Source organism: Panthera pardus, unplaced genomic scaffold (assembly GCF_024362965.1).
Source record: "Panthera pardus isolate Hobbes unplaced genomic scaffold, ASM2436296v1 HiC_scaffold_13, whole genome shotgun sequence".
Classification (NCBI taxonomy): domain Eukaryota; kingdom Metazoa; phylum Chordata; class Mammalia; order Carnivora; family Felidae; genus Panthera; species Panthera pardus.
In genome coordinates, this window is record NW_026526688.1 from 37,793,678 (window position 1) to 37,815,107 (window position 21,430).

Here is a 21,430-nt window from a genome sequence, read left to right on the forward strand (position 1 = left end):
GGGTGGTCAGCTATTTGATACCAGTCCCCACTTCTCCTCCAGGTTCTAGCCCATGGTGTGTGTACACAAATTGCCCAGACAAAGTGAGCCAGAGTGCCAGCCTTGTGACCCAAACAAAGGGCTCCATGGTGAACCATGTCGGGAGTACAATTAGTGTGAGCTTCCTACTCTCTCCCGCCTCAGGGCCTCATGGCCTCCAGAATTCAGTTTGCTAACTGAGTCATTGACTGAGGAGCTGGAACTGAGGGAATAGAGGCCTCACTGGGCTGATGGCCGACCCACTTCATCTGCTTGCAGAAAGCTCAAAAGAAACACAAGCCATGCCTGAGCATGAGTTCACGCTGGTTCAAGAGCCCACAAGAGAGCAGACTTTGTTATTTTTGAGAGAAGGGACCCCACGCACTAGTAAGAGTGACCTCATTTGTGGCAGGTATCACTGACAGAATGGGCCATTCTACACAGAACTGTAAGTGGGGCTTCTAGTTGGTGGGCTGCAATGGAAACATAGAAGAGCAAGAGAAGGGCACACCATACCTGGAAATGAGGCATCTGGACCTGGCTTAGCTGGAGAAGCTAACCCCCACATTCTGATCTCCAGAAAATAGCTTTTCTCACCTGAAGGGCCTCTCAAGGTGGATAGGGGTGTGGGCATGGTGGTTCTTTTATTCTCCCCAAAGACTCCTACCCTGGAAAGGAACTGAGGAGGCACTGTGTCTGATTAGACCAGTGCCACCCCAGGTCAGGGTGACACAAGCTCAGCAACATAAGCACCTGTTTGCACTGGAGCTTTCTGTACTCATTCTAGAAATTAGAGTGACAAATGTTATCAGGAGTAGAGAGGAAAATGATCCTTTCTATGAAAGAGATGAATGGGGTACTGGACAGGTGAGAAGGGAAAATCACTTATTTGCCAGGCTTCCCACAGAGGAAAGGATGCTGGCCATAGGGGTCTTTCCTCTTTCCTATTGATGATGGCACAGAAGACCCCACCCTAACTATCATTTCTCAGCCAGGGATCAGAGACATTTTGGGGCACCTCAAAGATATAAGCTCGTCCTGGTGCTAGGCATCCATGCTTATTTGTCCAATTCCCAGCTAAGCTAGACATCAGTGTGACCTCATTCCCAGATTGTCCAGTCTAGACAGTAAAATAAATAAGTATTTATAATATCACATAAATATATTGCAAACATATTTAGAATAGTAATTTATCAAGTGTTTATTAAGTGCCAAACCCTAGGTTCTCCCATTTAATCCTTATAATAACCCTATGAAGTAGGGTTATTATAAATAATCCTTAATTTAGTTAAGAAAACTGACAACACAGAGGTTATAGTAGCAAACAACTAGTTAAATGACTTGCCCAAGATCACCACATAATAGGTATCAGAGCCAGGATTTGATTTAATGATTTGGCTCCAAAGTTCACATTTTTAATCACTACCCCATACTATCACCAAGATCAGCCAATCATATACATATGTGGTCGAGCCAGGATTCAAAAGCAGGCCCATGCCTCAACCATGACTCTATGTTGCTCCCTCCATGAAACAAACACAGGTTTTGCCTTAGAAAGACATTCCTGGTCCCACACAAGCATTGTGGATGAGGTTATGCATTGCTTCATAAGTGGCTCATGAGAGCAAGGAGTTGGGGGTTCCTACTATGAGAGAAGTGAGGAAAAATTAAGGTAGCTTCTGGTCTTGTTCCAAGAATCCATTCTGTAGAGGCCCAGGCTCTGACCTTCATTCTGTCCAGCTTTCCCACAGGCCAGCAGGAAACATTCTTGTGACACAGCCAACCAGACTGGTCTAGGTCATCTTTTGAGCCACCCATGACCCCAAATGGTCAAGACCCCAGAGATGCATGGGTCTGAATCAGTGCCTTTGATTTTGTCTGCTGCTTTTGGCCAACTTTCGAAGGGGAATAAGAATAGAAATGGTGGAGGGGTGGGGCAGGGGGAGAACATAGTAGCTTGCCATTTGGCAGATCTGAATTGGACACTGTCTCTGAGGCAGGCATGTTGCTGGTCACTGGCATGTAGCTGGTCATTGGCGTGTAGCAGTTAATGCTTGAAAATAGTCTTTATCCCCAGTAGGGAAGGAGGGGAGCCAGGTATGCACAAGGGTGAGGTCAGAAGATGTGGGCACAAACATGAATGACAGAAGTTTGCCAGACATGGAACTCAAGGTCATTAATGTTAAGTGTGGATGATGGAGCTACCAGTAGTGAGCATTGGTTTACACACAACCATGGGTTTGGGTACTGATTGAGATATAGACTCTAATTTGGGGTTGAGACAGGCATGTGGACAGACTAAGACTACAGAATGACAGGAACCTCAGAGAGGGGCTTGGCCTTCACGGGTCACCCAGACCATCATGCCTGGGAACTCTCTTGAGACACCGTGTCAGGACCAGCCTAATTCTTTAGGCAGTTAAGATGTTACTCTCCCCAGATAAGGACCTCTTATATCTTATCACCTTCTCTTCTTCCCAACCCAACCCTTGGCAGGTGTGCCAGAAGTCGGGTGAAATCTCTCTTCTGAAGCAGCAGCTGAAAGAGTCCCAGACAGAAATCAACACCAAGGCTAGTGAGATCCTTAGTCTGAAGGCACAGCTGAAGGACACACGGGGCAAACTGGAGGGCATGGAGCTGAAGACTCAGGATTTAGAGAGTGCTCTGCGCACCAAGGGCCTGGAGCTTGAGGTCTGTGAGAATGAGCTTCAGCGCAAGAAAAATGAGTCCGAGCTTCTCCGAGAGAAGGTGAACCTGCTGGAGCAGGAGCTGCTGGAGCTGCGGGCCCAGGCTGCCTTGCAGCGGGAAGCTGTGTCTCTGGGGCCAGGGCTAGGGCCAGGGCCTGGGACTACCTTCTCTGAGGACATCCCCGCCCTGCAGCGGGAGTTGGAGCGGCTGCGTGCAGAGCTCAAGGAGGAGCGGCAAGGCCACGACCAGATGTCCTCAGGCTTCCAGCATGAGCGGCTGGTGTGGAAGGAGGAGAAGGAGAAGGTGATCCAGTACCAGAAGCAGCTACAGCAGAGCTACCTGGCCATGTACCAGCGGAATCAGCGCCTGGAGAAGGCCCTGCAGCAGCTGGCCCATGGGGACGGTGCAGGGGAGGCCTTTGAAATTGACCTTGAAGGGGCCGACATCCCCTACGAGGATATCATAGCCACTGAGATCTGAGGGGCCTCCTGGGAGAGGGAGAGCCTGGGACCTGACATTGGGAGGCAGGGGTACAGAGCCTGTCAAGGAGGGGTCCTCTTCCCACTACCCTGCTCAATAACTCATGTCTCCGAGAGAAGCCTTCCCCAAGGCACAGACCTGGGACCCAACAGGGGAGGAGAGAGAAGGAGAAGGACTGCTACATGACTTTTCCAACCCTTGCCCACATTCCAGCATTTACCATCCCTCCAGCCCACCAGACCTCTAGCTTTCCCAACAGATGCATCCAGGGATCTCCATCATTTGGTTAATAGATCCCTAAACCTTGTCCTTTGTTTAAAAATATTTAGACCCTCTCCCAGGGATGATGGTGACTGCCATATTGGCCAATGGCCACCCCATGACAGAAACTCCCTTCAGTGTGTTCCCACAACTACCTTTCTGCCCCTGGACACATTGGGATGCCTTGGGAATAGAAAGAAGCCATCTGTGACCATAAGCCTTGGATCCTGACCTGTTTATAACCTGAGCTATTCTCCTGTGGTCTCCGAATTGTAGGGCTTGTAGTCAGGTGTGGGGAACCTTGCTTAGCAACATCAGAGCTGTCCCAATTCTGGACAGCCACAGACAAGAGGGGAAAGCTGGGGCAGCCCAGGAATGTCTAGAGTCAGCAAAGCCCAGAGAAGGTTAGAGGGAGAAGCCAGGCAGTAATGACCAGACCCTGCTGGGCCCTGCTAACTGGAGGTGAGCAGCCTTAGACAACTGGTAGCCCAAATTTGACTTCAGTGACCACTCTTCTTAAAGCCATAGACACTGAGGCCCTGGGGAGGGGGAGATTAAAAACACCTGACACAGGGTGGGTGTGGTTTATAGGTCAGGAGCAGTCCCCAGAGCCCCAGGCAGAGAGAAGAGGCACAAATACAGTCTTAATGAACAGCCCAGGGCCACTGGCTAGCCTCCCTCCACCTGGGCCCCATAGGAGCCCCCAGCTGTAAAGAAACCAGAGGACTTCAGCTTTCTGGGGGCTGGGCCAGTACCTGGCAGGGGAAGGCGGAGCGGGGAGGGGGTGCTGGTGTTTCTCTTCTAAAGATGTGTAGAGCTGGGGGAGGAGAGAATGGTAGAGTTTCTCAGTTGCTTGGTTCAGAGAAAAAAAATTTTTTTTGGTCTTCTTTCGTCTTTTTTTCTTTCTTGTCTTTTCAGAAGCAAGCCAGATCTAGCAGGCAGCCAGAACTGTTCCATGTTCTATTTTTGACTCAAGCTACAGCTGCTGTTCTTTCTTAGGACAGCCAAGCCTTGCTGGATTCCTGAGCTTCATGCCTGCTTGCTGAGAGGGGTTCACTGAGGTAGGAGGGATGAGAGTCTGGGTATTTAGCAATCTGAGACCAAACCCCTGGTTCTGCCTCCCTGACCACAGTCTTTTCAAGGACCCAGAGTGGGAGTGGGAGCTGCTTCTCATCACCCTCCCCCCACCCCAACTACAGCCCCCATTCCTCCAGAGCCACCACGTTTTTTCTGAGTTGGGCTGAGGGCAGGGCCACCTTCTCTGCAATTGGCTCTGCCTTCTAGTCCCTGAGGTTAAACTGTGCCTGTCCTGCTGCCTTCATGTGACAGAGAAGCTTTTCTGGAATTTCAAGCAATTGCTCTTAGTCATAGGCTAGATTTAAACCTGAAACGGATAGACTAAAAGCCTCCTTCCTGCCTGGAGTGCAGTGCCCTCCATAGGGCACAGTGCAGACCCTCAGGTCAAAGATATCCCATTCCCTAAGCCACACTGTTAGAAAGTGGAACAGGGATGGTATACTATCTCCCAAACTGAGAAGGCACTTTGAGACCAGAAAACAAAGCAGGTGACTCCATTCAGTTTACACAGAATTTTATTCAGGGTAATGTACTGACAGAATAGGGTGGGGGATGATCCAGGCACTCTACACAGCTATTCTCCACAAAGTCTGGACCTTAGTCCACAGATTTTATACAGCCAGGGAACACACAGAAGGGCATTATAGTAATATCAAAGGGTTTGCATGCACCTAATTGACAGCTAACCTTTAATTAGATCTTGTGGCACCACCTGTTCATCAGGAAGAGGAAAGACTGTAATCTTCTAACAGATTCATGGGAGGCTGAAACAAGCCTCCCCCAATACCAGCCTTGGAAGGCATGTCTAAGGTACGTATGTTAATCTGCGAGGGGCCCAGAACACGTATTCCCAAGAGAGGTCATCAAGTGAACACGAACAAGATGGAGGGCCAAAAATGGAGTCTATATTGTCAGCACTCCTACACACGGCCCTCATTCCCTCTATTTTCACCAGCCTGTGCCTTGTTTGAGTCCTTTTTCTCAGTGAGATTGCCACGAGATAAAGGGGCTGCTGTTTCCTTCCCAGGCTGGAGATACCCCACCACTCCCCACCCCCAAAAAGCAGCCAAAAGCCTGGCCGGCCCTCTTCGCTCAAGACCTTGCCTGAGAAGAGGTGTGTGCTAAGCCCAGGGGAGGGAGCTCAGGGGCAAGGTTTGCACTCCACCATGGTGTGACACTGCCCTGCACTCTGCATCCTGACCTAAAGCCAAACCATGGATGCCCTACCTGGTCTGCCACCAGCCCAAGGCCCCAGAGTAGCCCAAAGTGGCACCAGAGTGCAACAGTGTAACATAGCGACCTCACTGCCATGTGGTTTTTCTTCCCTTCCCCATGCCAAACTCAGCCTTTCTGGAAGGAGGCTCTGAACAACAGAGGCTGAGCAGGGACTGGGAAGTCAGATGACAGGGCTTCAGAGCAGAGGGTCTGGCCCAGGGCCAGCCAGCAGGAGCTGGCTGCCCTTTGCTCTGAACACTCCTGCTGGCATACTTGCTCATTCAGTCAGATCCACTGGCTCTGCTCTTCCAAAGGATGCTTGGTCTGAAAATGCTCTGGCTGCCTACAAAGAGATAGCAAGCAGCATCCAGCACCACTTCACCAAGAAGGGGACTCTGCCTCCGGGCCTTGCAATGACCAGACTCTCTCAGGGTTCCCCTGGGAGTATTTCTTCTGGCTGCTGTGTCCCGCTGGCTGCACTCTGGCCTCCACAGGCACTGAACTCTACAGGGACCGGGGAGAGCTAGCTCTCCCCTGAGAAGCACTTGCTGAGCCTCTGCTCCTTGCCCTGCTCTTGCCCCGGCCCAGCTGAGAGGGATACCCAGGGGAAGGCAGGCTGGGGCAAGCAGCTTTGGGGGAGGGCTTTCCCCATGGATCCTGAGTTCTCCTGAGCCAGAGCTGCTGTGGCAGGAAGCTGTGAACCCTGTACAGTGGATGCTTCCCTCACCTGTTGTGTGGTCGGTCTTGTGCTGAGTCCACAGGCAGAGCTAGAACCTCCAGTCAAGGCTGGCTTTGGACAGACTGGCATTTGGAAGAATATGCACATAGTTATTTTTCTCTAGGTGGTTTCTTGTTATTTTGTTTGTTTGATTGATTTGCTTTTGACAGCTTTGTTTTATTTTTGATGCCCAAAAATGGCCATGTAAACTATTTCTGATAATTTTATGTTTCTATTTATGAATAAAGAATGCCATTTCTCATGCCCTCTAGAACCACTTTTGTCTACTCAAGCTACCCTGCTTTTCCAGGCTGTGGCATGGCAGCTCCTTGGGGCTTCTCCACCTGGAACAGGAAAGGTGACATCTCAACCTGCCAGTGAGAGAGGTGCAGACAGCCTTGATGAAGGCAGTGTTGGCTGGTGGCAAAGCACGGGCCTTGGCATCATGTGGACTTCCAGCCAGTCTCTACTACTCTCCAACCCTGTGATTTTATCTATGAACAGACCCTGGACTGATCCTGAGGAAGGAGAAAAGGAGACTAAGGGACATGGTTGTCTGCAAGGCACAGGGTCCTCTCCAAAAGAGAACCCCTCCACCAACCCTAACCTCCGCCTCCCCTTTCTTATGTTCTAGCTGCTCACCTCACCAGCCAATTCCTTGGCCTATTTAATCCAGCCTCTTTGGCAGGAGACCAGGGTGGCTCTCGTTGCTACTACCTCAGAGTCTCCCAGCTGTGAAGGTGCAGTCACCACAGTGGCCATCTGTCTAGCCTTCTCCAAGCCAACCTGCCTGTTTCACCTTGGCAAGCATTCCCAGCTTCTCTGGACTCAAATCCTACACTCAAAGGGCTTCTACTCAGATGGCAGGAGACAGAAGGGACATGTAAAAAGAAAATTGAAAACACAAGGTAGCCTGTGGAATGCATCAGGGGTAGATGGCAATGCCTCAGAGAGGGGACAGATCAGGGTGTCTGGGAAAGGAGGCAGGCAGGAGAGTGCCTGGAGAGCAACCATGGGACATAAGAGGCACAAGCAGAAAGGGAAAGACAGGAAGCACATCCCAGGACAGGTGTTCACACTTGCCTGTCTATACAGGTGACAGGAGCAACACTGAAGGTTGGAGAGGCAGGAGGCCAGGGTGCAGTAAGCCTCCAAAGCCAAGGAAGGTCAGGCAGCTGAGAAGTGACCAAGCCAGGATGGGAGCCTACATCTATCTAATTTCAAGGCCCAGTACTGGAACAAAGGGGTCATCTCAGGCCTGGAGTAACACGTCTTGTTCTTCCTCCTAGATCTGACTCATGTTGGGTAGGCTATTGCATTGGTGACAGCCACTGCAATATGCCTTCCCCTAATCACACCCTGGTGGGGCCCCTCCCCTTTAGTTCTGGAAGGCCCTGGGACTCACTTTAACCAATTAAAGTCAGCAGAAGGGATGCCCAACCCATTCTAGCCTAAGCTTCGAAAGCAACCTAAGCTTGGAAGCTTCCAAATGTATATTCCTGGGGGCCCTGAGCTGCCAAGTAAAAAGCCCCTCTGGTATGCTGGAGAGATCATCAGACTGGGTCAGTCATCATCCATTGAGCAGGAGTAATCCTGTTGTCCCAGCTAGGCTCCAGCTAAGTGCAGCTGATCCAGCAGACCCCCCCTTTGAACAGGGGTTTGCTTCCCCCCATCCTGCCCTTCCAGAATCCTGACCTCAGGACCATGAGCACATTAAATGGCAGTGTTTTTAAGCCACTAAATTCATGGTGATTTCTTATGTGGCATAGAAATAGCCATTCTCTAGCAACCCCATTACTTGCTGCTCCAACAAGCCTCTCTCTGTCCAACAGTCTAGGAGCAATAGAAAAGCAGGACTCTTCGAAATGTGTGGGGCTAAAGACTGCTTTAGCTGTAGGAGGGGCAGCAAAGTAGAGAGCAAAGCCTTCTTCCTGCCCATCTTCCCCTGAAGTGCTGTTGAGGACACAAGCCTTTTCTTAAGCCCCCAGACCTACTTATTATTTTAGAAAAAGGGGGGGGGGGTGAGAGAGAGAAAGAAAAAGAGAGAGGGGCTCCTCCTCTCCAGAAAACAAGCAGCTGGAGCCTCAGCCTGTCCAGTACTAGAAGCACAGTCTCAGGGTCCTCATAAAACCAGGAACATAGTGTGCACACTTGCGCCTGTGAGGTGGGAGGCAGAGCGGCCACTGTCCCCAGGCAGCCTCTGCATCAGGTGCTTTCTGAATTATATGAAGAAGGTCACACTGCCTCCAAACTTCTCCCCAACCCAGGCATCGCAAGTCCTGAAATTTCATCATTTCATTCATTCATGTTAACATACATGTATTTATTCAACACACATTTATTAAGTTCTACTTTATGCCAAGCCCTGTTCTAGATACCAGAAATACAGAAGTGAACAAAAATAGTGAAGGACCTTTCTCCTTATGGAGCTTATACTCTGGAAGTAAATCAGATGATTTTCAATTTAGATAAGTGCCATGAAGGAAATTAACAGGGTGATAACAGGCATTGGTGGTACTGTATGGAAAGGCAGCACGGGGGAAATTGGCATAGGAAAAGGAAGGTTGGAAAAACAAAATGTCCTCTTATGTCAATATTTTGGGAGACTGGGTCATCATCCTTTCCTAACTTGGACCTCCCATGCCCACCCCAGTTCCCTCTCCTAGGAATCTCCCCTTTCCTGGGGGCCTCCGCAGACACCTTAACAGGGGACTTACAGTGCTTCTCCCACGTCACCTTCTCTCTTACTGCCCCAAACATCTCCTACAACAGCCCTCACCTTCCTCTCTGTCAGAAACAGTTCCTCCCATCACTTCCAATGAAGATCACCAAAAAGCCTGAAACATCAAATGTCCTTCCACACATGAAAATTATAAAGGAAATTTTGGGTCAGGGCGCCTGGATTGCTCAGTTGGTTGAGTGTCTGACTTCAGCTCAGGTCATGATCTTGCGGTCTGTGGGTGCAAGCCTCACATAGTTGGATAAGTTACTTAACTTCCCTGTGCTTCAGACAGTTGTTTTTGACAATTAAATGAGATAATGCCCACTGAAAGTTAAAGTATTGCTATTATTTTTATTAATACTATAATTTATTGCTATCATTATTTGTTAGTATAATGTCACTGCTTCCAGCTATGCTGAACTACACTGATGCCCAAGACTCTTAGCAGCCTCAGCAAAACCCCCCCCCTTGAAGAACAGCTGACTGTCTCCCCCACCCTCAGCTTTTCTCCCCAGCTCTCAACTCCAGAAAGCTGGCTTGTGGGGTAAAACCCCTGGGAGAGACAGAGGGCACAGCTGGGAGAAGAAAGGAACAAAGAGGGAATTGCTAGGGGGTGTGGTGGAGCAGGTCTGTGCTGGAGCCAGCCTGTGACACTGACCAAAACCCCATGCCCAGGGTACTCAGTTACAATCCTATTCACCACCCCACTAAGGGCAGCCTCTCCAGTGCCAGCACCAGCACACATTTATGCACACACCCCAAGTCCCCATTGTATTCTCCCTTCAGGGCCCGCCACCCCCTACCACCTCAATAAGGGCTAATTGAGTTGTAAGTAGACTTAAGATGGTGTTTGTAATCAGTGACAGGTGAGACAAATTAAATTCCTTAAACCAAAAGTAACAGGACAGTTTGAGCCATCAAGACCCATCAGCTACTGGCACTCTCTTGGCCAGTGGAGGCCCAGAGCCAGGCAGTACACATATAGCCTGAGTGTTCAGGGTCCAAAGTTCCCTTTGCTTGACCAGTTCTTCCAGGCAAGAAGACAGAGGTACAATAGAGCAGGCTAGGGGTTTAGGGCAAGGGGGTGCTGCCCATGTTAAGAAGGGAAGTTAACCTTTACTGGGCTGGGGGCTAGATGGCTTCTCAAGCTAGCATCTGCATTTACCACTTATAACAACCCTGTATTTTACATATGATAGAATGGTGGCCCCCAGTGTGTGGGACCTAATTGTAGCCACAACACAAGCTCTCACTTTAAAAAAAAAAAAAAATGTTTGTTTTTGAGAGACAGAGCATGAATGGGGGAGGGGCAGAGAGAGAGGAAGACCACAGAATCCAAAGCAAGCTCCAGGCTCTACACTGTCAGTACAGAGCCCAATGTGGGGCTTGAACTCATGAACTGTGAGATCATGACACAAAGTCTTTACTCAACTCCCTCACCTCCATCCTAGTCATCACCTGGGGCCCCCTTAGAAGAGGTGTGGCTATGGGCTAGGAAGCTATCTGGAGCCAAGAGCAAATCTCAGAGAGGGACTCAGCTGACAGTTGCAGCCACTACACTCCCAGCAGGTGGGAAATTATCTTCCTAGAGGGGGGTATCTAGGCCATCCACCATGGTCTACATGTTCCCTACTCTGTCTTCTCCCTCTCTTCCCTATACCCTTATTATTGCCACCCACCCTCCCACAACACTGCACCACAAGCAAAAGCATTATGGATGGCGTGATATCCATCCTAGTTCTAGCCGTCCCACCCTCCAAGCCCTCATGGATGACACCAAGACCAAGCTAAGAGTGCTGTGTAAAGCTGAAATACAGGCTACCTTCACAACTCCCTTCTTCCTGATTCCAAAATAAAATTGTAGAGATGCTCAGTAATGCTTACTGCCAAGAACCAAACTTGTTTATGAAGTTGGGCAAATTACAGAGGAGAGAAGGAACATATGTTAAATATCTCCAGTGTGCCTAGCTGACATACACTTTTTATTTTTTTTATTTTTTTTAACGTTTATTTATTTTTGAGACAGAGAGAGACAGAGCATGAACGGGGGAGGGTCAGAGAGAGGGAGACACAGAATCCGAAACAGGCTCCAGGCTCTGAGCTGTCAGCACAGAGCCCGACGCGGGGCTCTAACTCACAGACCACGAGATCATGACTTGAGCCGAAGTCGGCCCGCTTAACCGACTGAGCCACCCAGGTGCCCCCTGACATACACTTTTTAAAGATCCCTGGATGTCTCCAGCAATTCTCCAGTGGTGGAACTTTAGGCATATGCAGGGCAGCTGGTCCAGCCAGAGTTAGGGTTGGCAAGGGAAGGAGGTCTAAGGGGGATTGTGCTGTGTTGTGTCGTGTTGTGTTGGGTTGCATAGAGCCAGGCTGACAGTTCACCTGTGGTTAACCTCTGAGCAGTGGCCTCACAAGCTGGCCCAGCAGCAACATGGCCACAGTGGATGTGGCCTGGATGGGGAGTCAGACTTCCCATGGGTCTCCATTGCCAGTTCCCCCAAATGACCTTGTGCAAATGTCTTAACTCCAAGGACCCTGGCTTTCTGTACCCACATGGTCCTGGAGATCTGGAGGGTACATGGCAAGTCTCTTACCCTATGGCTACCTGGTAAAGCCATCCCAGGTAGTAAATGACAGGAAGTAGACATTTCCAGACTATTGTGCTCTACACAGAGGAAAGGAAAAAGGTGTAGAGACAAATGACTGTGACAGTGGGGAGGCTGGTCTGGGGAGAACTAAGGGCTCTCCACCCAACAGCCTAATTAGGCAAGCAGAAATCATTAAGACTGCTTCAGCATCCTAGAAAGAAGGCTGGAGCAGGACTGGGCTGGGGAAGGATCTCCTGCTTTGTGTTCCAAAAAGGGCAGGCATAGTAACTGTCCCTCTTTTCTCTCAGAGTCACAGAGATGAGGGAGCCCAGCAGCTCTGAAGCCTGTGAGGAAAAGCACATTGGCTTACGTGGCTTCAGGTCCATGTCCCACAGGAGCCATGGCAGCTGTGATATATGGTATCCCCATTTCACAGGCATACTGAATGACGGGGACACCGCAGAGGTCCCCCACATGGCTAATGACCTTTGGAACAATACTTTCTCCTGGTTCCCCCTTGGTTGTCTCTCTCCCTCTTGTGCTCTAATCTGTATCTCCTGAGCTTACCCAAACTGGCTTCCTTCCCTGGAATTCTAGTGGCCAAAATTTCTGAAAGGAAACTTCGATGAGGGCTGTTCCACAGTAACTAAGGGGGCCTGGGTTGTGGGTGGGGATGTCACCCCCCTACCCCTTGGATCCCAGCACCCTCACTCTGACCTATTAGGACACCCATAGCAGTGGGGTTGAGGGGTCTTACAGTAGTCATATTACAGCCTGCAAAGACCCTCATGCCCCAGGTCGGCAGTGCTCTTACTGCCCCATTTCCTAGAGGCCATAAGAAGACAGCCACATTTCAGCAGCAGGGACAGAAATGACCTCAGGGTCTGTGCTCTGGGCCAGGACATGTCTTGGTACTGCTGCCTTCCTGCTGCTCAGGAGCCTGGAAGGAGTCGAAATACATCTTCCTTCCTGGTCTCCTTCAGACTGTAAGCTCCTTGAGGGTGCTAATAGCTTTCAAATCCCAACCACACCCTGCATAAGAGATGAAGTCCGTTAGCATTTACTGAGTGGAGAAAGAGCAGGGGAAGAGAGGGAGGCAGCTTCTGCACTCAGGGCCAATGTTAGGCTGAGGAGACTGACACAGGAGTAATCATGAGGCCGACTTCACAAACAGCTGGGGTAGGGGGGATCCTGGGAAAAAGGAGATTGATCTGTCTAGTCTTTCCATTTCATCATGTGGTTTCAGTGCCCTGGTCACACCTTAATTCCCATGGGGTTAGTCATGGTGGTGGGGGTTGTGGAGGTGGCACCAGGGCTGGTCTCCTCTAGTCACAACAGACTGCTCTGGGCTTATAGGGAGGTCCTTGTGAAACTATGCCGAGAAGAGTGGTATGTGAACAACAGAGGCCCCACAACTTCAGCTTTGGTCCCCCTGGGAAGTCCACAAAGTCATGGTAACTCTCCAGCTTGTTTCCTGCTTAAATAGGGATAATGCCACCCACCTTTTAGGGGTCTATTACTGTACTAGGGCTGCCTAACAAGCACCCCGAACTGGATGTCCTAAAGGAAAGGAAATTTATTTTCTCACAGTTCTGGAGGCCAGAAGCCCGAAATCAAGGTGTTAGCAAGGCTTCACTCCCTGTGAAGCCTCCAGGGGAGGATCCTTCCTTTTTTCTTCCAGCTTCTGCTGGCCCCAGGTGTTCCTTAGCTTGAGGCAGCATCACACCAATCTCTGCTGGCATCTTCCCCTGGCCTCCTCCCCTGTGCCTTCCTGTCTGCACATGTCACTCTCAGTGTCTCTCTCCTCTTGAGGACACAAGTCATATTGGATTAGGGGTTACCTCACCTTAACCAATTACATCTGCAATGATCCTATTTCCAAATAAGTCACATTCTAAGGTACTGGGGGTTAGGACATTAGGACGTCAATATCTCTCTTTGGGAGACACAATCCAACGCATAACAAGAGGTGTTGGGAGGACTGCGATCAAGGGCATTAATACGGGGTGGGGGTGGGGGGGTAGCTAATCACCACAGCCCTTCATGCCCAGCGAAGACCGAAACAGACCCCAACCAAGAAGAGCTGCAAGACAGAGGAGGAGGGTTCTGGGGAGTGTTCAGGGAGTGCGCTTTAACTCCGGGTGTTTAAAACCGCCCTCCCATTAGGAAGGGGGTGGGCCCCAATGGCTAACTCACTCAAAGCAACTTGATTTTCCCCAGAACAGACACAAGTCCCAAGAGTGGGGAACTGGGGCCTGTCCCCCTTTGAAGTGCAAATGCAGGCCCCACTGTGCAACCCCTGCCCTGAATAATCAGTGCCTAGCATCTGCCACAGCCGGTTCTGCCCCTGCCGGAAGTGCGCCCCGGCCAGCTGCTCCTGTACTCCCGGGTGCCCCACTGACCGAAGTCAGGTGGCTGGAAGGATCAGCCCCCAGGCAGTCCGGGTAATCACCACTTAGTGGGAGAGGGAATTAAAAAAACAGCATTTAATGTGCTGGGCAGCAGCTGCGGTCCTGTTTCACCATTTGCTTAGATACCTGCTGCCCCCGCAGGACTGTGGTGACGGGGGAGGGGAGGAAGGGCTCAAGGGACTCTTTGTTTAACGGGCAGTTTACTTCCAGGCAGACTTGGTGGCATCTGAGCTAATTTATAAGATGGGGACAGGATATTTGATGGTTTTGATAAGAACCAATGCGTGAACTTGGGGATAAGAAGGCACAGGGGGCCCGTTGGCAGAAGGGGCGCTCTAGGGACACCATTTGGCTCCACCTCAAACCCCAGGGCCAAAGTCAGCACCCAAGATAAGTCAGGGTTCTGCTCCAAAAGCCTGGGACTGGGAATCTGCACAAATATGGTGACCGTTGTTGGTACTCAGCTTCTGTGGAGCTTTGGTCATGGTTAATTAATTTGAGCCTCAGTTTTCTCATCTGTAAAATAGGAATCAATGCCTACTGATCGATCATGAGAAAGCGTATATAACACAGTGCCCATCAATAATAACATTTAACAGACTCTTTCCCCCTAGGACAAAGGTTTAAGCCCCAGAACCACTGTTGCAGGATTCTTTACCTCAAAACCTGGGGTTCCTTGTCTTGCCACTTCGAAGAATGAGGAGGTGGACACAATGAGCAGTAGGCCGAAGTTTATTAGAGTATAAACTCAGAAAGTAAGAATAATAGGAAAGCTCTCCTTAGAGAGAGGGGGTGTTCGAAAGTGAAGGCGTGTGACTGTAGGTAAGGGTCTTTGTTTTATAAGGTTCCGATCAGCACCCCTTCCCTTCTCCCTCATTCCTTCTCAGGTTCTAGCCTTACTGGCAGGATAACTCCAGGTGCTGGATTATCCATTCCTGATTGGCTCTATTCCATTGTGTGAGGAGTCAGACTAGTCATACTGTCCTTCTTATAAGTTTTATGGTTTACCTTTTTTAGCTAGGTATTCTGATTGTTGAATTCCTGAGGGGATCCTGAGTGGGAGTAGGTAGTGTCGGTTACATTCTGAAGAGGGACCTTATGCCTGAAGGTTTGGCTGTAGTTAAACGCTCCCAGCATTGTTCCAAAAATATGTTTTTCCCCACCCAGGGACCTCAGGTCCTAACCTTTCCCTCTCTGTCTGTTTTATCCTATCTTTCCCTATTATACCACCCCTGGAAGGTGGGCTAAATAAAGTATGAGGAAAACATGAGGCAGTATAAGGCTCAGGCTTGGTGCTGAGACATGCAGGAGACATGATTGTTCCCTTCCTTCTTTCTCCTTCCATCCCCTTCATCTGTTCTTTCTCTACCCTGGTCACTTTACTACTGCCACTACAGATGGCAGGGTCACTTGCCTCTTTCAGGGTCATCTGTCTTGGCTAACAGGGCATGGTCCCCTAACAGCTCCCAACCTGAGGGTGAACCAGGCATTACCTGAAATGCAGGGCCCACCCAATATTTTACATATTTGATGATCAAACCATGAGCAGTAGTGGCTGGGCTTGTGGTCTAAGGACCCGGCCAGAGCTCGGAAGAGGACTCCCTCTCTTAGGCTGTCCAACTGCTGCCTAGGGCTGGGCCAAGGCTGTCTTCTGAGAACTTCTTCTTGGGAAAGGGCACCCTCTCTTGGAAGGGACAGTGCTGTGTCACTGAAACTCTCTGAAGCCTATAGTGTAAAGCCTTCTTGGAGCTGATGATACGTGCTTCTGTGCCTTCCTGAGCCCCTCAGGAGCCACAGGATCCTGTCTTGCCTTGAGGTTATGAGGATTCCCTAGTCACTGCCACCTCTGCCTGCTGAGCCCTGGTCCTCAGTGGGTATCACTAGCAGAAATGAGAGGTTTTTTGGTCAGTGGGATAGTTGGACCTCCCTGGTCCCACACAGCCACCCCCATGGCAGCTCTCTTGAGGTTTCTCTGCTGTGGTGGTGGGTGGGGAGAGAAGGCAGTACTGAGTCACTATGCTTTGCTATTTTGTTTTCCTCTTTTGCAAAAAGTTGCCAGTCCTGACCCCTCTTCCCTTAAACAGTTTTATTTAGGAATGCAATCCTAAACAAGCCCACTTAGAAACTTGCATGACTCACCTTTATGGCTATAGGTCTCATTTTTCTAATAAGACTTAAGGTCTTATTCATGACCTTCTTACCAAAAAAACCATTGTCTTTGGAGAACAAACTGTGAATTAAACCCAGTCAATTGTGTACTATCTATGTGACCTTGGGCAAGTTACTTAATATCTAGCTTCAGTGCTGACATTAATAAAAATGGAAAGTATCTCACCAGCCATACAAGAGATGTATTAGCTTCCCCTGAACACTTAAGGCTTAAGATCACAAATTCTTTTAAGAAACATGGAGTCTTAATATTTCTACATTGTTTTGAGATCATGCACTAGAAAGTAGTTTTCATTTACTTTTGATTTCTATTACCACATGATGGTTGTAGGGATGGCCCTGCTCAGATTGATGTACAGTCGAGGAAGCTAAAAGTAATTGATTTAGTCATTGAGGTGTGGGCATTCAATTTCTCCATAGCTGTGAATCATTTGATCATGAAAAAAATGTTTTCCTTTCCTTTCCTTCTTTCCTTTCCTTTCCTTTCCTTTCCTTTTCAAGTTTATTTATTTATTTTGACAGAGAGAGAGAGAGCGAGAGAGAGAGCACATGCACACACGAGTAAGTAGGGAGGGGACAGAGAGAGGGAGAGAGAGGATCTCAAACAGGCTCTGGGCTGTTATCTGACTTGGGGCTCAATCCCATGAACCATGAGATCATGGCCTGAGCTGAAACCAAGAGTCAGACACTCAACCATCTGAGCCACCCAGGTGCCCCTTTTCTTTTCTTTTTTAAATAAAAGATGTATTACTATAGACATAGAAATGAAGGGACAGGATAAAACAATCAGTAAGAAAGGCGCACAGCCAGGATTCAAACCTAGATATTCTGCTAGGTATTTGGGGGTGTTTTCACTTAATCCAATAGTTTAGAGTAGGTATCATCCCCATTTATATGATAAACAGGGTCAAAGATGGTAAATGACTTGCCTAAATTCTTGTAATTTTGTGGTAGAACATAGATTTCCTCTTAGGCCTGTTGTTCTCCAAAGTCCATGATTATCCACACTAGGCTGCCAGAGTCTGAGGACTCCTAACCATAGCAGAGGTACAGAATGACAGAAAGTCACTCAACTAGATTTCAGGATCCATGAGTTCCTGTTCTACCAGCAAATCCAAGTAATTGTTTAACTTGCTTGCTTCCTGGATAAAAGGGAATAATGTTATCCTGCCCTATCTTGGGATGGTTGTAAAGACCAATATAATATGGTGGGTTTAAGTGGGCTTGAAGGATAGTGCTAAAAACAGCAATATACTTAGATCTTCCAAGAATTTCTGAGGAAATCCCTATTTCTTATTCCTTCTCTTTACATGGCAGCAGCAGAGAAATGCTCCAGTCTCCTGAATTTTTGGTGACATCATTTGTGGTATGTTAATTCTTGGGTGTCAGTGTAAGAGGAAGACCAGGAAACAGAACAGATAAGGCAGGGCTGGAGAAAAATGCCTGATCTTCTGAGAAAAGTATCCTATGTTCTCAGACCTGGGAAAATAGTTCTCCCATTCCAGGCTTGTGCCCAGGTCTGTGGGGAAAGAGCAATGGCTTCCTAAGATACTTACTCCATCCTGTTTTAGAAAGGAGTCACCACTTATAGAAAAGTTGATCAGGGGTAGATCCATGAGTTTAGCGGTGGTCTTATCTTGGGTAAAATGTTTCATTCATGTGAAAATTCTATTTCTGGCTTAGAATCCTGGAGTGGTATCCTCTGGAGATTGGCTTGATGATGTATGAGGGGCATCATTACCTAAGCAAGATGATAAGAAAGTCCCAGTGGATTCCCAGGAGGGATACGGGACATTAAGAAGCATGGCACACTGACCCAGGTCAAATCTGAGATCCTGGGATTTAGAAATGATATGGCTGCGTTGTTTCCCACCCAAGGTTTGAACTGAAAATAAGGAAATCTATCTTTGCAAAGTATAGGACCTAGATTTCTGAAAGAAACACAAATGGCTAAAAAGGTTAGGGATTTGTGGTAACTTGATTTATTATAATATACATTTTATATGAATTAAATTAGCATAGCTTCCCCACACTCTCTCCATGGTATTAGAAGTTAGGATAGTGGTTTTCCTGGGGAGTGAGTGGGGAATGGTTGGGTCATGGAAAGGAGCATGATGGTAATTTCTCAGGTGCTAGAAATGTCCAGTCCATGGAGTTGCGTCTGGTTATATAGGTGTGTTCACTTTGTGAAAATTCATCAAGCTATACATTAATGATTTATGTAATTGTCTATATGTTACCTTAATAGAATTTTTTTTCTTAAAATCAAGATGCTGTTTTTGATTATATTTAACAAGGAAAAACACTCAGGTGAGTGTGGGCAAAATGAAATGAACACTCATACACTGATGGTGGGACCATAAGTTGTCATAAATATGTTTTAAAAGCAGTTTACCAGTATAAGTCAAGAGCTTTAGTAGTGTTTGTACTCTTTTTACTATACTTTTGGAAATCTCTTAAGTAAATAGCTCACAATACAATTATTTATATACCAACAAATGCATCACAGCATAAGTGAGAGTTAAAACTATCTCAAGTGTTAAACAATAGAGGAAATATGGTCTATTTATGGTAAAGTATTATACAGTCATTAAACTGTCTGAATGCTTGATAAGTGCAGCTTCACAGGCAATTAAGTAAAAAGGCAGGCTGCAACATTCATATATCTTCAATTTCAACTGTATTTAAGCAGTTGGTCTCATAGTAAATAAAGGTCTAATTTTAAAAATGGCATTAAATACATCTTTAAAAGCACAGCAAGTAAGATTTCTAGAAGTTACTCGCTTCTCAAGCAAAACGTTCTTTGGTATTAAAAATCCCACCCTCACACACTGCTGGTGGAAATGTAAACTGATGCAGTTGCTTCGGAAACAGTTGTGTAGTTCCTCAAAAGATTAAACAGAATTACCATGTGACCCAGTAATGCTACTTCTAGGTTTATACTCAAGAGAAATGACATATATGTCTACATAAAGGCTTGTACATGAATGTTCATAGCAGTATTATTTAGAAGAGTCACAAAGTGGAAACAACCCAGACGTTTATCAACCGATGAATGGATAAATCAAAATTAGTATATCCATACAATGGAGTATTATTCAGTAATAAAAAGAAGCACGATACATGCTTAGACATGGATAACCTTAAAAACATTAGGTTAAGTGAAAGAAGCAGTTATAAAAGATTACATATTACATAATTCCATTTATGTAAAATGTCCAGAATAGGCAAATCCATACAGACTGATAGGGTCTGGGGAAAATAAGGAGTGCCTTCTCATTGGTACAGGATTTTGGGGGGGGGAAATATCAGAATGTTATAAAATTGATTGTGGTGATGGTTGCACAACTCTGTGACTATACTTAAGAACACTGAATGGCAAGTATTCTAAGTAGGTGAATTGTATGGTATGTAAACTCTATCTCAGTACAGCTGCTATTAAAACACACACACACACACACACACACACACACACACACAAGTAACCATTCTCCTGCATGACCTACAACCGCATGACCTGCAACAGTCCAGGGCACATTGAGTGCTTCAGGTAATGATCTGTCAAAGCAGATTCTCCTATAAACCATGGCATGCAGCCTGAACCTGTGATTAAATTTCTCCACATCAGCCCTTATTGGCTTAAAACACCTTTCATACTTGTGTTTTTTATCTTTCAGAATCCTTGGCAAAACATACAAGTAACTGCCTGGCATTATTGAAGTACTCAGGGGTACATTTCATGGGCCAAGTCCCTCTCTGGATGGCCCAGAAATGAGCATACAACCTTTCAGGTTTTACCCTGCCCCTACCCCTGACTTCAAGTAGAGTGGGGGCTTCTAGCTTTACTGGAACCTCAGCCTGCTTTCCTTCTCCACCCTCCCACAGGGTCAGCCTGACCACCCTGGTTTCTGAGGTCTCATGATAGGAAAGGGGAAGAGAGCATAGAAAGCAGCATAATGAGGGGCTGTCTGGGTGGCTCAGTTAAGTGTCTGACTTTGACTCAAGCCATGATCTCACGGTTTGTGGGTTCAAGCCCCATGTTGGGCTCTGTGCTGAGAGCTCAGAGCCTGGAACCTGCTTCAGATTTGGCGTCTCCCTCTCTCTCTGCTCCTCTCCTGCTCATGCTCCGTCTCTCAAAAATAAACATTAAAAAAAAAATTTAGAAAGCAGCATAATGGAAAAGTTTCCTCAGACCTGACTGTGGCCTTGATCAAAGCCACTGAAGGAGATAGAAGTAGTGGACCAATAAGAAGGGGCTTTTAAGAAGTACTGTGTTCATGGTAGTTGAAGAAATCTAAACAAAAGAACTTTATTTTGAAATTATTTTTGTTTTACGTGCCGTGTTATTTTAACCACTCAATTAAAATACATAGCTGTTTTGTAAGTGTATGTATTAAGAGTTTGTAGTTTAAACTTCCATAATCTGGTATACATAGTATCTAGGGAAAGAAGCCATAATTGTTAAGGGATTCTATATGACAAACTGTAAATAGTTTCTTCTGAGTGGTAGGATTATAGGATTCTTATTTCTTTTTACTTACCTGTACTTTTTGAGTCTTATCTGTACAATGAGTATCTATTAGGTAAACCATTAATGAAATTCCCTAGTGCTTGGGTTCCACCTGAGTGCTACTGAATAAGCAGATCCTGGGGGAAAGTACAATAGAACCAGAGAACAGAATGTCTTAGTTCAGAGCATATTGAGATTTCCAGTAGCCTAAGCTTGAATCAGCATCCTAGCCTCAATGGGAGTTAGTCCCAAAAATCATGTTTAGTGTTTTCATGATTTCAGTTCCAGAGACTACTTGACTCTCATGGGCTGAGCCTCTTGAAGAAACTTCTTATTCTGGGGACAACATAAAGCTTAGAACAGAAGTACAAAGATTCCCGTTCTAGAAGATCAGATGTGGATCCTATTAAGTTACTGAAAAATTCCATCACCCATAAAGTGAGGGGTCAACTAGAAAAATTTGACTGAAGAAGACTTAAAATTGGCAACTATCTTCAGAGCAGTGTAGGGTTATCACATGGAAGAGCCCTGGTGGACAGGCCAAGATTTAAAAAAAGAAAAGTTAAA

The 21,430-nt window shown here is 47.3% G+C and overlaps 1 protein-coding gene across 3 annotated transcripts in view; it reads left to right on the plus strand.

The window, feature by feature from the left end:
• LZTS1 (leucine zipper tumor suppressor 1) overlaps positions 1-6,723 on the plus strand; it is a 50,029-nt gene extending 43,306 nt beyond the window's left edge. For all 3 annotated transcript variants that reach the window (XM_053900973.1, XM_053900971.1, XM_053900972.1), the window contains exon 4: positions 2,515-6,723. In XM_053900973.1, the coding sequence (XP_053756948.1) occupies positions 2,515-3,186 (672 nt within the window). In that variant the 3' untranslated portion in view covers positions 3,187-6,723. The remainder of the gene's footprint in view (positions 1-2,514) is intronic.
• The last annotated feature ends 14,707 nt before the right edge of the window (positions 6,724-21,430 follow it).